The following is a 15,493-nucleotide window of genomic DNA, read 5'->3' as shown; positions in this document are numbered from 1 at the left end:
GACTACCTGATGTCATTTCCGCTGTGGCGGTCTATTTAAATCACCTGTATTGTATGACTTTGTTATATGCCATTGGTTTGAGAAAGGCTCGCTATAGAGCCGAAACGCGCGTCACCGAATATTTCAATGCGTGGCGAATAAAAAGAAAGAAATTTTTGAAGATAAAGTGAGTGCCGGTCTTTTCTTCTGTTCACTTATACTTGGACTTCGGCCCTGGACACGTGCACCACGCCTACAAACGGAGTGCCGGCTGACCCTCGTTGAAATTTCACTAGTGCTCCGTGACGTGCATAAAAAAGTCCTGGCAGCTGTTTCACCCTGCCTACTGAACAGTCATTTTGGCTCCCTTCATAAAGTGGATGGCTTTTTTTTACCCAATATCCTACATTCTAAAGGTGGATTTACACGGCCCAATATTCGGACAGATTATCAGGAACGAATGTTCCTGTGAACACTCATTCCCGATGATCTGCCCGTCTAAAGGTGCGGCCGATCACCCGAGTTCATCAGGTGAAGCTGTCATTAGTGCTTGCAAATAAATTATCGTTTCTGGCCAGGCGATTGATTGCTTGTTCTCATACTGGGGAGGTGATCACTGCATGTAAATGCAGCGCTTCACCCCCACTGAACGAGCAGCCGTTTGTTGGGAAGGAACGCTTCCTTCCCAATAATCGGCTTCACCTCTGTACGTGTAAATTCAACTTAGGCTACAGTCACACGTCCGCAATTTGCAGACCGCACATGTCGCGGCCATCATAGAAAATACCTATTCTTGTCCGCAATAGCGAACAAGAATAGGACATGTTCTATTTTATTTTGCGGGGCCGCGGCACGGCGCAGCGGATGCGGACAGAAAAATTGCAGAACGGATGCGGACTCATTCATACGGTCGTGTGAATGTAGCCTTAAGTGGCAGATTTTATACAATCTCAGACAGGCTGTCTAAATACACATTGGCTCATGTCAGATCATAAACCTGGTGCAGGGATAGCAGCCACTTTGTCTAACTTTATACCAACGGTTGGCTTAGTTTGCCCTAGAATTGTGGTACAATTTTTCTGCAAAATGTTGCATCTAAGGCTACATCCCTTTTCCTACAAAGCCATGCCCTGTTTACAGAAAGTCAAACATCTTCGGCAAGCTAGGTGCAGAGGATTTCTCTAGCTGTGCCAAAATGCATCCGTTTGTGCCAAATTTTTGTGCAGTTTAGGACATGGTCTAGGTATAAAAAATTGTGTAAAGAAAAACAGTAGTGCTGCTCATTTTAGCCATTTAAAGCCTGGTAGGTTGGCGTAAGTAATATTATGCTGCTTGCCTTTATCCCTTTAAAGGAGTTTTCTCATCACAGATAACCCCTTAAAAGTAGCTGTGAAAAACAATGTCCATATAGTTAAATCCAGCTCATTGTTATACTTTTTTTTTATATTTACTTATTAAAAAATGGCCATAACCTTGGATATTTCAGTAATAATGTTAGTATATCGCCACCTGCTGTTTCTATTGAGCAACCTTTCTGTGTCCACCTCTGTAAATGTGCCTAGATGGACACGCATGCTTAGTCTTGCTTCTCTCTGTTCCTCTGGGTATGTGGAATGATCCCTAGTGTGGTGAGTGGTCTGCTTCTGAAGCTGCAAAATCTTCTCAGGAGAAACTGAGCAAGTGCAATTACAGTAACACTGCCTCACTTTCTTATCATGTGCTCAGCATGTCCTCTGAGAGGTAGAAGGACACCACTTTAAGATGAGAGCAACAGTGGCGACCTGTTCTCCATGGCACTGGTTCTCAAGACTCCTGTCAAAGAGCACATTTTGCCGGGTGAAGTTGCATTCACCTGAATATTTCACCTGCAGGTAGTATTACATGGTATGGCTCGAATCTGCCAATCAACAGCAACTGCTTATTATTACCACTTGCTCATTGAGCAGGGGACGTCTCTAGGTGATGTCCATATACCTTAAAGGAGTTTTCCGGGATTTTGATACTAATGACCTATCCTCAGGATAGGTCATCGATATCTGATCGGTGGGGGTCTGATACCCGTGATCCCCGTCAATCAAGGCACCGGTCCTCATGTGAGCGCCACAGCCTTCTCCATGCTTAACAAGCACAGCGCCATACATTGTATAGTGTGATATCACCCTCAGCCCTATTGAAGTGAGCCCCACTGATGACACACTTTTGACCTATCCTGAGGTCATCATTATCGAAATTCCGGAAAACCCCTTTAACAGGGCATATAGACAGTCCAACTACCTTAATATGCTTCCAAAGCTATGTTAATAGAATTATATTTTTTTTATTACGCATATTTCTTATTTCTGTTTGAAGTATCTGCAGTCCTCATGTAGTTTTGGTTTGTCATTGTGTAGCTTATGAGGTGTGCCAGGGAATCAGTTACCTATAGCCTGCAAATAATGTCCACGGTGCTAGAACATTTAGACAATAAAAGGTGTAGATTGCATGAGGTTACATCTTTTTTTACATTGATGTAAAACTTTGATGGGGTTGTCATCTGGAAATGAGCTGAAGCAAGCCGACTGTTGCTTTAGCAAGTTTTTCTTGTCTCTCTATTTCTTCTTATACAACACACTCCTGGAATCTGATCACCTCATGCTTAGCTTGTAAAGTGATGGTTTTAGGAACCTCTCTCTAAATTGCCATCTTCCATGAAAGCCCCAAGAATGTTTCTTTTTCACATTCCTCACAAGCGTCATTATTCATCAGTCCCAAACAAATGATCCTTTTCTTTTTCAGAGTTCATTGACTGCCATAGAACATTTTTGGATTTGTCAGCTCTTTGCTGGGAGTCATTCAGTTCCTGATAGCTGTCTTTCCCTCAGCTCTTTAAACGTCTTGTGTTACAGACATCAGGGACAGTGTCGGTCACTGTTGGGTGATGTAGCTAATTTAGTTTCATTCAGACGTGGCCATTGTTGCTTTTTACATACATCCCTTTCATGCATTATCTCTTCAAAGCAGATGATAATGATAACAAGGTGACACTAAACTTGGAAGTCAAGCCAATTCTGGTCGACCGCTTAACATTCATGTCAGTGTAAACTGGAGAACCAAAGGTTACCAACCCTGGCTTAGAGATTATTCTTAGAGCTGGCCACACACAGGGCTCCCGTTCAGGCAACTTGGATTACCGGCCACCTACAGTAGATCAGATCTGAACATCTAACCATTTACATGGCAGTGATCCCCTACTGATCACAACCACCTCTTTATTTAAATATTTTTTTTTCTTTGAACTGGCTAAACGGAGATATCTTAATATCCCACTTGATATCACAACAAAGCAGACAATAATAACTATATCTACACTGAGCAAAAATATAAACGCAACACTTTCGGTTTTGAGCCCATTTTCCATGAGCTAAACTGAAAGATCTGAAACATTTTCTACATACACAAAAGACCTATTACTCTCAAATATTGTTCACAAATCTGTCTAAATCTGTGTTAGTGAACACTTCTCCTTTACCGAGATAATCCATCCCACCTCACAGGTGTGGCATATCAAGGTGCTGATTAGACATGAATATTGCACAGGTGTGCCTTAGACTGCCCACAATAAAAAGACACTCTGAAATGCACACAGTTTTGCCTCACTGTGGGGGGGGGGGGGGGGTCAGTCTTTGGTGTGGCCGCCATTTGCCTCACGCAGTGCAACACATCTACGTCGTATAGAGTTGATCAGGTTGTTGATTGTGGCCTGTGGAATGTTGCTCCACTCCTCTTCAATAGCTGTGCGAAGTTGCAGAATATTAGCAGGAACTGGAACACGCTGTCGTATACGCCGATCCAGGGCATCCCAAACATGCTCAATGGGTGACATGTCCGGTGAGTATGGTGGCCATGCAAGAACTGGGATGTTTTCAGCTTCCAGGAATTGTGTACAGATCCTTGCAATATGGGGCCGTGCATTATCATGCTGCAACATGAGGTGATGGTCGTGGATGAATGGCACAACAATGGGCCTCAGGATCTTGTCACGGTATCTCTGTGCATTCAAAATGCCATCAATAAAATGCACCTGTGTTCGTTGTCCATAACATACGCCTGCCCATACCATAACCCCACAGCCACCATGGGCCACTCGATCCACAACGTTGACGTCAGCAAACTGCTCACCCACACAACGCCACACATGCTGTCTGCCATCTGTCCTGAACAGTGAAAACCGGGACTCATCCGTGAACAGAACGCCTCTCCAACGTGCCAGACGCCATCAAATGTGAGCATTTGCCCACTCAAGTTGGTTACGACGATGAACAGCAATCAGGTCCGGACCCCGATGAGGACGACGAGCATGCAGATGAGCTTCCCTGAGAGGTTTTCTGACAGTTTGTGCAGAAATTCTTTGGGTTATGCAAACCAATTGTTGCTGCAGCTGTCCGAGTGGATGGTCTCAGACGATCATGGAGGTGAACATGAGGGATATGGAGGTCCTGGGCTGGTGTGGTTACACGAGGTCTGCGGTTGTGAGGCCAGTTGGATGTACTGCCAAATTCTTTAAAGATGGCTGATGGTAGAGAATTGAATATTCATTGCACGGTCAACAGCTCTGGTAGACATTCCTGCAGTCAGCACGCCAATTGCACGCTCCCTCAAATGTTGCAACATCTGTGGCATTGTGCTGTGTGATCAAACTGCACATTTCAGAGTGGCTTTTTATTGTGGGCAGTCTAAGGCACACCTGTACAATATTCATGTCTAATCAGCACCTCGATATGCCACACCTGTGAGGTGGGATGGATTATCTTGCAAAGGAGAAGTGCTCACTAACACAGATTTAGACAGATTTGTGAACAATATTTGAGAGTAATGGGTCTTTTGTGTATGTAGAAAATGTTTCAGATTTTTCAGTTCAGCTCATGCAAAATAAGAGCAAAACCGAAAGTGTTGCGTATATATTTTTGCTCAGTGTATATAGCAAGAATCAACAATATTTTACAGTGAGAAGCACCAGGCTGGTTTGGTCTATCCTACCTTGGATAAAAGCTCCATTGACCCTCTTGTTTAGGACTGTGTGCTATGGATAAATATTCTACAAAAAATTTCTTCTGGTCCAGGTGCTTTGTTGAACAACATCCCCATGCCCCATTCAAAAAGTAGAACTGATGGTTAAAAAAAAAACGGTTTACAAATTTAAAGAAAATCCATTGAGGACCCTGAATATTTAGGTAAATGTTGGGTCGTGAAGCTAAAGGCTCATGCACAGAAATCCACTATGGCAACTTGAAAGTTGTACGGAACTGTAACATGGCACCCAAAGACTTCTTAAAGGCCTCCTGTACCTCTGTGTTCCTCCTGTTATACACCAAGGCATACATAAAAAGTTAATGCTGCCATAGTTTGAAGATACTGATATTTCCTGGCACACACATCTGATGGAAGCCTCTCACATAAAACTATATATCAATCTGCTCAGCTCCTCCTGCTCTATAACATGATGGTAGTAGATTACACTGCATTTTCAAGGGGACAGGTTCACTTTAAGGAACAGAATTAGAAAAAATAGATGAAAAATATTTTATTGGGATGGAGAAACAAAAATTTTTCAGCTAGTTTACATTGATATTAGATGTATGTGCTGATGTCAGCAGTACATAACAGTATGCTTTATAACTCCCTTCCTGCCGCCGTTCTCTTAAAATAAACTTTTAGAATATACTAATGAGCCTCTAGGTGCTATTAGGGTGTTGCTTCAGCACCTAGAGGCTCGGTCTACGCACCCTTTGGCATGCCCAGGTCCAGTTCATTGACTTTCGAGTTCTCCTCATCGTCCTGTAAATACCGCGCCTGCACCGTCCCCTTTAGTATTCGGCGCATACGCAGTAAGTGAAGGACGTGGTCCTTTCTGCGGCTTCCTCACTGCACCTGCACCAAACTGGACGTCTCAGGCCAGGATTTACGGGACACTGAGGAGGACTCGAAAGTCAATAAACTGAACCTGGGCGTGCCAAGGGGTGCGTAGACCGAGCCTGTAGGTGCTGAAGCAACGCCCTAATAGCACCTAGAGGCTCATTAGCATATTTTAAAAGTCTTTATTTTAAGAGAATGTTATGTACTGCTGACATCAGCACATCGCTAATGTCAGTCAGCTACATAACGTTATTTCTCATGACAGAAACCCTTTAAGGAGGTCATGTAAAAGTATATATAGATTAAACAATAGAGAATAGTATAAACCAGGAGCATACTTATGGTTCCTAACATTACATCAGAAAATGAGAACAGATTTCAGTATAAAACTGTATGGAAAGGTCAAAAATAACATAGTTCATCAGTATCAATAAAACTAAGTTTCTATATGCCTGTGACCATGGGATATTCCTGGGTTTCACCAGGTTCTTTAGTGTGAAAATGATGGCAAAGAAGTTTCTGCAGCTGTTTTACTGTATCTGTTAGCAAAAAGGAACCATGATCTGGAGGTTTATAGTCGGAGCCAACCTTGCAATGAGTAATGTTACTCAGTATGAGGAAGACAGACTAGTCAGTGAAGAATTTTCTCACATTGTTGCTAAGACTATTTGAGAAATTTTGGTTAGGTCAAACAGAAGGAGATAAGCTAACCGGACTAATTTTAATAGCAAAAACTGATAGAAAGAAATCTAACAACGCCTTACATGCAGAAGTACACTCAAGTACAATTTAAACAATCAAAGTCATATAATTTGAAGAGATTGTACATGAAAAATCAGCAAACTAAAAATTATCCAAGCAAGTTATTCTCTTATTCAAACTGTGCCTGGTGGCAGACTAGTTTTAAAGGGGTTGTATCATCACAGACAGTGGGGGCATATTGCTAGAATATGCCCCCATTGTCTTATAGGTACGGGTCCCACAGCTGGGACCCGCACCTATATCGAGAACGGAGCCCGAAAGTGTTGGAGGACGATATATTTTGCAGGTCCCAGTGGTGGGACCCGCACCTATAAGACAATGGGGCAATATCTGAGCGATATGCCCCCATTGTCTTTGATGAGACAACCCCTTTAACTTTCAAGTCCTTTTCCCAGCCTTATACTTAGAAAGCCCTAGCAATCAGTTGTTACCAATGGGCGAAGCTACTGCTGGCAGTCATTTATCAATGGTCTACATGTAATATGTGGACATGTTGTGCACCCCAAGAGTGCAAGCGAATGTTTAGCCTGGTTCATAGAAGAGGTGCCAAGTACCTTTGACCACTGTATACCCTTACAGGCCATATGGAAATGGGTTTTATCATGAAAATTGTATCTTAAACTGGGAGCCCAATCTAAGATGAATATGAAACCGTTAATCATGAAAGCTTGAGAAAGCACCATCTGGAGGCTGAGAAGTACTATATGTACAATTACCTGGAATACCTCCATACAGTATTTCACAGTCACACTCGAAGCGCGGTAGTGTTTACTATGGGATGGGTCTGTAAGCTTTCCTGGCTTTAGTGAATGTATTTGTGTGTGGGAGTGATGCCAACACTAAGCTGTCAGTTGTTCAGGAATTTCTACACGCTTTTGGCATGACAATAACACCAAGTTCAACACCAGTATAACTTCGCCTGCCCAGAATCTACACCCAACAGTTTGTTGTCCCTGGGAAACAATTTCATTCAATGTACCTACGGACATGCATAAGACGACATAGGCCACAGTTCAGTTAAAATATTGCATCTCAATACCCAATCCATATCATTCCTAACTCTCATGAACCTGTCTGGGATATTGTGTCCTGCCTCCATTAATTGAATAGAGCAGGGCTCAGGCATGCACACTACAGCTCCATTGAAAGTGTATGGGCCTGGTGAGGATAGCCGAGCACTGCACTCAGCTTCAGCAGAACCATAGAAATTCAACAGAGCAGCAGTTTGCATGCTTGACCACCACTCCAATGGCTTGTCATAAATGGTGGGGGTTCCAGCTGTTGGATCCCCACTGATCAGACTCTTATTACCTATCCTTTGGTAGGTGACGTGTCAATCTTAGTACAGCCCCTTTAAATGATGTAACATTCAGGATCCCAGGCATAACATCTGTTCTTTTCAAATGGAAGAATTGGGCTATCTAATGCAGATGTCCAGTTGTGATCGGTCCCTCCTCATGGTAAAGCATACATGGTATATTTTTTTTTTCAGGGCTCACTGTTTTATATTTTTTTATTAATCCAAGGTAACTGCACTGTCTATAGGTAATTCTGACAACCTCCTGCTGCAGCCTCTCTCATGCAGCTCGGCATGATCAGATTGGCTATTGTATGTAAGCACAAGCTCTCCACCAGCAGGCAGTACACAGGAGCTGCTTTCTGTTACAGAACAGGTAGAATCATTCTAAACTAAAGCAACCAAACCAATACTAAAAAAGAAAGAGGTCAGGTAACATAGTTTATAAGGCCGAAAAAAGACATTTGTCCATCCAGTTCGGCCTGTTATCCTGCAAGTTGATTGAGAAGAAGGCAAAAAAAGCCCTGTGAGGTAGAAGCCAATTTTCCCCACTTTAGGGGGAAAAAATTCCTTCCCGACTCCAATCAGAATAACTCCCTCGTTCAACGCTCTCTAGAAGCTATAGCCTGTAATATTATTACACTCCAGAAATACATCCAGGCCCCTCTTGAATTCCTTTATTGTACTCACCATCACCACCTCCTCAGGCAGAGAGCTCCATAGTCTCACTGCTCTTACCGTAAAGAATCCTCTTCTATGTTTGTGTACAAACCTTCTTTCCTCCAGACGCAGAGGATGTCCCCTCGTCACAGTTACAGTCCTGGCGATAAATAGATGATGGGAGTGATCTCTGTACTGACCCATGATATATTTATACATATAGATCTCCCCTCAGTCGTCTTTTTTCTAAAGTAAATAACCCTAATTTTGATAATATTTCAGGGTACTGTAGTGCATCCATTCCAGTTATTACTTTAGTTGCCCTCCTCTGTACCCTCTCCAGCTCTGCTATGTCTGCCTTGTACACAGGAGCCCAGAACTATACACAGTACTCCATGTGTGGTCTGACTAGTGATTTGTAAAGTGGCAGGACTATGTTCTCATCACGGGCATCTATGCCCCTTCTTAATGCAACCCATTATCTTATTGGCCTGGGCAGCAGCTGTCTGACACTGGTTTCTACAGCTTAGTTTGCTGTTAACTAAAATTCCTAGGTCCTTTTCCATGTCAGTGTTACCCAGTGTTTTACTATTTAGTATGTACGGGTGACTTGCATTATTCCTTCCCATGTGCATAACCTTACATTTGTCAGTGTTAAACCTCATCTGCCACTTATCTGCCCAAGCCTCCAATCTATCCAGATCAATTTGTAGCAGTATACTGTCCTCTTCCGTGTTAAAGGGGTTCTGCACTTTGTTTAAACTGATGATCTATCCTATGGATAGATCATCAGCATCTGATTGGTGGGGGTCAGACTCCCGGGACCCCCACCGATCAGCTGTTTGAGAAGGCAGCGGTGCTCCACGGCCTTCTCAGTGTTTACTACAGGCCCAGTGATGTCACGACTAGTATCAACTGGCCTGGGCGGGGCTAAGCTCCATTCAAGTGAACAGAGCTTAGCCGCGCCCAGGCCAGTTGATACTAATCGTGACGTCACTGGGCCTGCGGTAAAAAGTGAGAAGGCTGCAGCGCTACTGGAGCGCCGCTGCCTTCTCAAACAGCTGATCGGCAGGGGTTCCGGGTGTTGGACACCCGGCCGATCAGATGCTGATGATTTATCCAGAGGATAGATCATCAGTTTAAACAAACTGCAGGACCCCTTTAATTACTTTACACAGTTTTGTGTCATCTGCTAAAATTTCTATTTTACTGTTCAAGCCTTCTACAAGATCATTAATACATATATTGAATAGGGCCCAATACTGACCCCTGAGATACTTCACTAGTGACCCAATCTGAGTGTGTACCATTAATAACCACCCTCTGTTTTCTATCACTGAGCCAGTTACTTACCCACATACAGACCTTTTCTCCCAGTCCAAGCATTCTGATCTTATATACTAACTTTTTATGCTGTACAGTGTGACATGCTTTAGAGAAGTCCAGAAACACGACATCCATTGATTCGCCACTGTCAAGTCTAGAACTTACCTCCTCATATGGCCGTCCCTCTAGTCGGGTCCTGAACCAGTTGGCTTATGTGCAGCTCTTATCTCTAATCTCCTGACCTCATAAACACTAATTATAGCTCAATTCTTATTAAAATGATCAGAGATAAGAGCTACATAGGAGCGTCAGATGACTGGATTCAAAGAAAACAAACCGTTGACAGCTTGCAAACAGACAGATTTTTAATCCTTGTATCAGAAACGCCTGAACATTTTTAATAAAGACCATTTGAAAAAGAGTTTTAGCCCAAATTAGTGAAATACAATCATAAAAAGGCACCTGAAGGTGTCCATAGCCTTTAGAGTGAGAAAACTTAATAAATAGCAAATGTCAAATATATACATTATCTCATAAAAAGTGAGTACTACAACCCCTCACATTTTTGATGGGACAACACTGAAGATATGACACTTTAATACAATGTAAAGTACATGTACTTTACAAGGACTTTACAAGTCAGTGTACAGCTTGTATAACATTGTAAATTTGGTGTGCCCTCAAAATAACTGAACACACAGCCATTAATGTCTAAGGCTACTTTCACACTCGCGTTTTGGACGGATCCGTCATGGATCTGCAAAAACGGATCCGTTAAAATAATACAACCACATGCATCCGTCATGAACGGATCAGTTTGTATTATCTGTAACATAGCCAAGGCGGATCCGTCATGAACTCCATTGAAAGTCAATGGGGGACGGATCAGTTTTCTATTGTGCCAGATTGTGTCACAGAAAACAGATCCGTCCCCATTGACTTACATTGTGCGCCAGGACGGATCCGTTTGGCTCAGTTTCGTCAAGCGGACAGCAAAACGCGGCAGGCAGTGTTTTGGTGTCCGCCTCCAGAGCGGAATGGAGACGGAACGGAGGCAAACTGATGCATTCTGAGCGGATCCTTTTCCATTCAGAATGCATTAGAATGCAAACTGATCAGTTTTGGACCGCTTGTGAGAGCCCTGAACGGATCTCACAAACGGAAAGCCAAAACGCCAGTGTGAAAGTAGCCTAAACCACTGGCAACAAAAGTGAGTACATTCCTAAGGCCAAATGCACACGGCCGTGAGCGGTCCGTGGTAACACGGGCTGGATTTCTGCTGAGAGCAGGAGCGCACGGCGTCATTGGTTGCTATGACGCCGTGCGCTTCCTGCTGCCGCCGCAGTGCAGTAATACACTGGTATAGATCATACCAGTGTATTACTGTACTGTGGCGGTAGCAGGAAGCGCACAGTGTCATAGCAACCAATGACGCTGTGCGCTCCTGCTCTCAGCAGGAATCCAGCCCGTGTTACCGGCCGTGTGCATTCGGCCTAAGGTTGAATACGGTATACAGATGGCTCACTGTGGAAAAGAAACACCCCTTGTTCTTAATTGTATAGTCAGAGAGTTGAACCGGCACTCAAAACAGATTATGTGGAAACATACAAATTTATTATATAGTAAAACCGCAACGTACCTAGGTACTATACATCTAATTGATAAAAATATATAATTGATACAAATATAGAGTTGATAAAAATTCATAAATTAAAAAACATCAATTAATCACTCCAGGTGGAATTCTACTTTGGTTCTCTATAGAGACATGTTTGTATAGGTAGAAATCCAGCAATGTTGGTTTCGTTTTGCAGCGTCTTTCGAAACGCGTCTGGGCGGAACACCTCCCCGCTGATCTATCAGACTGATAGATCAGCGGGGAGGTGTTCCGCTCAGATGCGTTTCGACAGACGCTGCAAAACGAAACCAACATTGCTGGAGTGTGGTGGAGCTGTGGGACGCCACTGAAAGAACCTCTACACGCAAAAAGGTTTTTGATCAGCGCAACGTATCGCGAGTACTAAATGTGTACATCATATTTTCTATAAAACGGGTGAACTTTATTGACTCTGAAAGCTTGGGACTACGTAGAAATTGTGTCCCTCCACACAAAGACAAGAAGCCCTATATATATGGACTGATTACATGGCACCTGCCCCACCTAGAGTGATTAAATGATGTTTTTTAATTTATGAATTTTTATCAACTATATATTTGTATCAATTATATATTTTTATCAATTAGATGTATAGTACCTAGGTACATTGCGGTTTTACTATATAATAAATTCGTATGTTTCCACATAATCTCGGAATGTTTTGAGTGCCGGTTCAACTCTCTGACACTCCTAAGATTAAAATGGCTAAACTCTGCCCAAAGTGTCAATATTTGTGTGTCCACCATTATTTTCCAGCACTGCCTTAACTCTGGGTATGCAGTTCACTAGAGCTTCACAGGTTGCCAATGGAATCCTCTTCCACTCCCCCATAACGACATCACAGAGATGGTGGATGTTAGAGACCTTGTGCTCTTCCGCCTTCTGTTTAAGGATGCCCCACAGATGCCCAATAGGGTTTAGGTCTGTAGACATGCTTGGCCAGTCCAGCAACTTTACCCTTAGTTTTTTTTAGCAAGGCAATGGTAATCTTGGAGGTGTGTTTGAGGTCTTTACCATGTTGGAATACTGCCCTGCGGCCCAGTTTCCGAAGGGAAGGGATCACACTCTGATTCAGTAGGTCACAGTACATGTTGGCATTATAGTTCCCTCAATGAACTGTAGCTCCCCGCAGCCAGCAGAACTCATGCAGCCCCAAACCATGACATTCCCACCACCATGCTTGACTGTAGGCAGGGCACACTTGTCTTTGTACTCCTCACCTGGTTGCCGCCACACACGCTTGACACCATCTGAATCAAATAAGTTTGTGTCATCAGACCACAGAACATGGTTCCAGTAAACCATGTCCTTAGTCTGCTTGTCTTCAGCAAACTTTTTGTGGGCTTTTTTTGTGCATCATCTTTAGAAGAGCCTTCCTTCTGGGATGACAGCTATACAGACCAATTTGATGCAGTGTGCGTGTGTCCTGCAGCAGAAAGGTAGGAGCAGCCCCCGGTGTGTGCACAGCGCCGGGCACTGCACCGGCCCCGCCGCAAGTGTCCCTGCCTCCTCCCTTCCCCCCACTGATACATTACTTTACTTACTAGAATGCACTTATGGGGGATATCTGTGGAGGGCACTTATGGGGGATATCTGTGGAGGGCACTTATGGGGGATATCTGTGGAGGGCACTTAAGGGGGATATCTGTGGAGGGCACTTAAGGGGGATATCTGTGGAGGGCACATATATAGCATCTTATGGTGCTTCTGGCTGTGCCTCCGCACCGCAAAAAAGTAGTGCATGCGCTACTTTTTTGCGGTGCGGAGGCACAGCCAGAAGCACCACGGAAGCACACTGTAGCACTCATATCCCGGATCCTGGACCCACTGAAGTGAATGGGTCCTTGATGCGGGCTGCACACGGCCAGTGCCCGTGTATTGCGGACGCGCCGTATGCGGCCTGCAATATGGCAACGGCGGGCACACGGTCATGTGCATGAGCCCTAATAGTCCTCAATGGTACTGTTGACGCAATATTTTAGGTTTTAAAAATGTGTCTCTCAAAAGAAATTTCAATTGTGGTTTTGGCGAAATTTGGCTCAGTTGACAAAAAAAGTTTGCCCACCACTGGCCTAGGCCATCTTTATGTAGAGCAACAATTCTTTTTTTCAGATCCTTAGGGAGTACTTTGCCATGAGGTGCCATGTTGAACTTCCAGTGACCAGTATGAAAGAGTGTGAGAGCAATAACACTAAATGTAACCCACCTGCTCCCCATTCACACCTGAAACCTTGTAACACTAAACGAGTCACATGACACCAGGGAGGGAAAATGGCTAATGGGCACAATTTGGCCTTTTTCACTTAGGGGTGTACTCACTTTTGTTGCCAGCAGTTTAGACATTAATGGCTGTGTGTGGAGTTATTTTGAGGGCACACCAAATGTACACTGTTATACAAGCTGTACACTGACTACAGTGTATCAAAGTGTCTGATCTTCATTGTTGTCCCATAAAAAGATATAATAAAATATTTACAAAAATAGGGAGGTGCTCACTTTTGTGAAATATTGTATAGATTTTATTAAATATTACCTGTTCTTGCTTATGAAGAAAAGGATTCCAACTATAAGAAGGGGAACAGCTTTTTACGGAATTCTAATACTAAGTCTATACTCTACTATACTATACTAAAGCTAAAAATATACAATACTACAGGTCTACTTCTTCTCAGTAATGGAAATATGCTTGAGTCTTCAGGGTGACGTTTGTACAAAATAGCTGGTAATTATCATCCAAAGAATGTATTTTTACAGCTATTGACATGTTCCATTTAAATAGACGTCACAGCATTATATATCTTCACATAACCTTATATTTACTTCAATAGAGAATTCTCTGATCTTGTTCGGAAGCCTTTTGATGTTGGAGTGAGGCATGCTTTACACTTTGATTACAGACAATCCTGTCTGAAATACTGTTAAAAAAGAAATTATCCACTAGAAATAGGAAGCTGATAAAGAATACCCAGTAAACATTAATCTGTCCAGCCCCATCGGAACAAAGTGAAGAACGCCTACCCTTATGCAGCTGGACGCCCTTTCATGTTCATCCACTTACCTGTAATTAGCTCCTTCACATCTGGACATTTTAATCTGTCCTAGTTACTGACTTAAAACATATTTTATCTTGTGATAATTATTAGAACTTGTGATGTGGTTACGTTTAAAGGAGGGAAGAACTGAGCCTACGGAGCAAGCTGCTGAAAGGCTGAAGCAAGAGATGGCATCAATGGGGCAGGTGTCTTCTTCTCATGTGGACTTAGGCAACAAGCTATGTATATATCAGAATATCTACCTGCTGCATGGACTGCAGTTCAAATTCCATGATCTGGTATAGGAACTATGAAACTTACCACCAAGAACTCCTCTCTGTCCACCATCTGATTCCCATCTGTGTCAAACATGTTGAATGCAATCTTGAATCCGGCATGGGGTTCTGCAGAGTGTATTAAAGGGCAATATGAAAAAGCAATACATATACCCCCTGCATGTATGTATAGCTCAAAAATTAGGATACGTTGTAACATTCATGGCTGACACATAGACCTTAAGGATCTATTCATATTACATTTGAGCCTTCAGTCAGAGGTATACAATAGAAGGATTTCCTAACATAAAGCTCGAATGGAAAGCTTCGACATATGCCACTGACATATGTGCTGGGAGCTTTCCCTGTATATTCATGCAAATAAAGTGAATCCATACCCTCAGGGTAAGGCCCGCACGTAATAGATTTTCCTATGATTCTGCTGCAAAGTCCACAGCAAAATCTGCATGAGGATGTGTCACAGATTTTGCTGTTAACTTTCTGCAGATTTAAAGGGGTTGTGTCACTTCAGCAAGTGGCATTTATCATGTAGAGAAAGTTAATACAGCGCACTTACTAATGTATTGTGATTATCCATATTGCTTCCTTTGCC

The 15,493-nt window shown here is 43.1% G+C and overlaps 1 protein-coding gene across 4 annotated transcripts in view; it reads right to left on the bottom strand.

The window, feature by feature from the left end:
• The window catches only part of MICU3 (mitochondrial calcium uptake family member 3), a 178,467-nt gene that overhangs the window by 54,983 nt on the left and 107,991 nt on the right, over window positions 1–15,493 (bottom strand). For all 4 annotated transcript variants that reach the window (XM_044299542.1, XM_044299530.1, XM_044299537.1 and 1 more), the window contains exon 6: window positions 14,927–15,009. In XM_044299542.1, the coding sequence (XP_044155477.1) occupies window positions 14,927–15,009 (83 nt within the window). The remainder of the gene's footprint in view (window positions 1–14,926; window positions 15,010–15,493) is intronic.

This window comes from Bufo gargarizans, chromosome 1 (genome assembly GCF_014858855.1).
Source record: "Bufo gargarizans isolate SCDJY-AF-19 chromosome 1, ASM1485885v1, whole genome shotgun sequence".
NCBI classification, from domain to species: Eukaryota; Metazoa; Chordata; class Amphibia; order Anura; family Bufonidae; genus Bufo; species Bufo gargarizans.
This window is presented reverse-complemented; position numbering and strand designations above follow the sequence as displayed.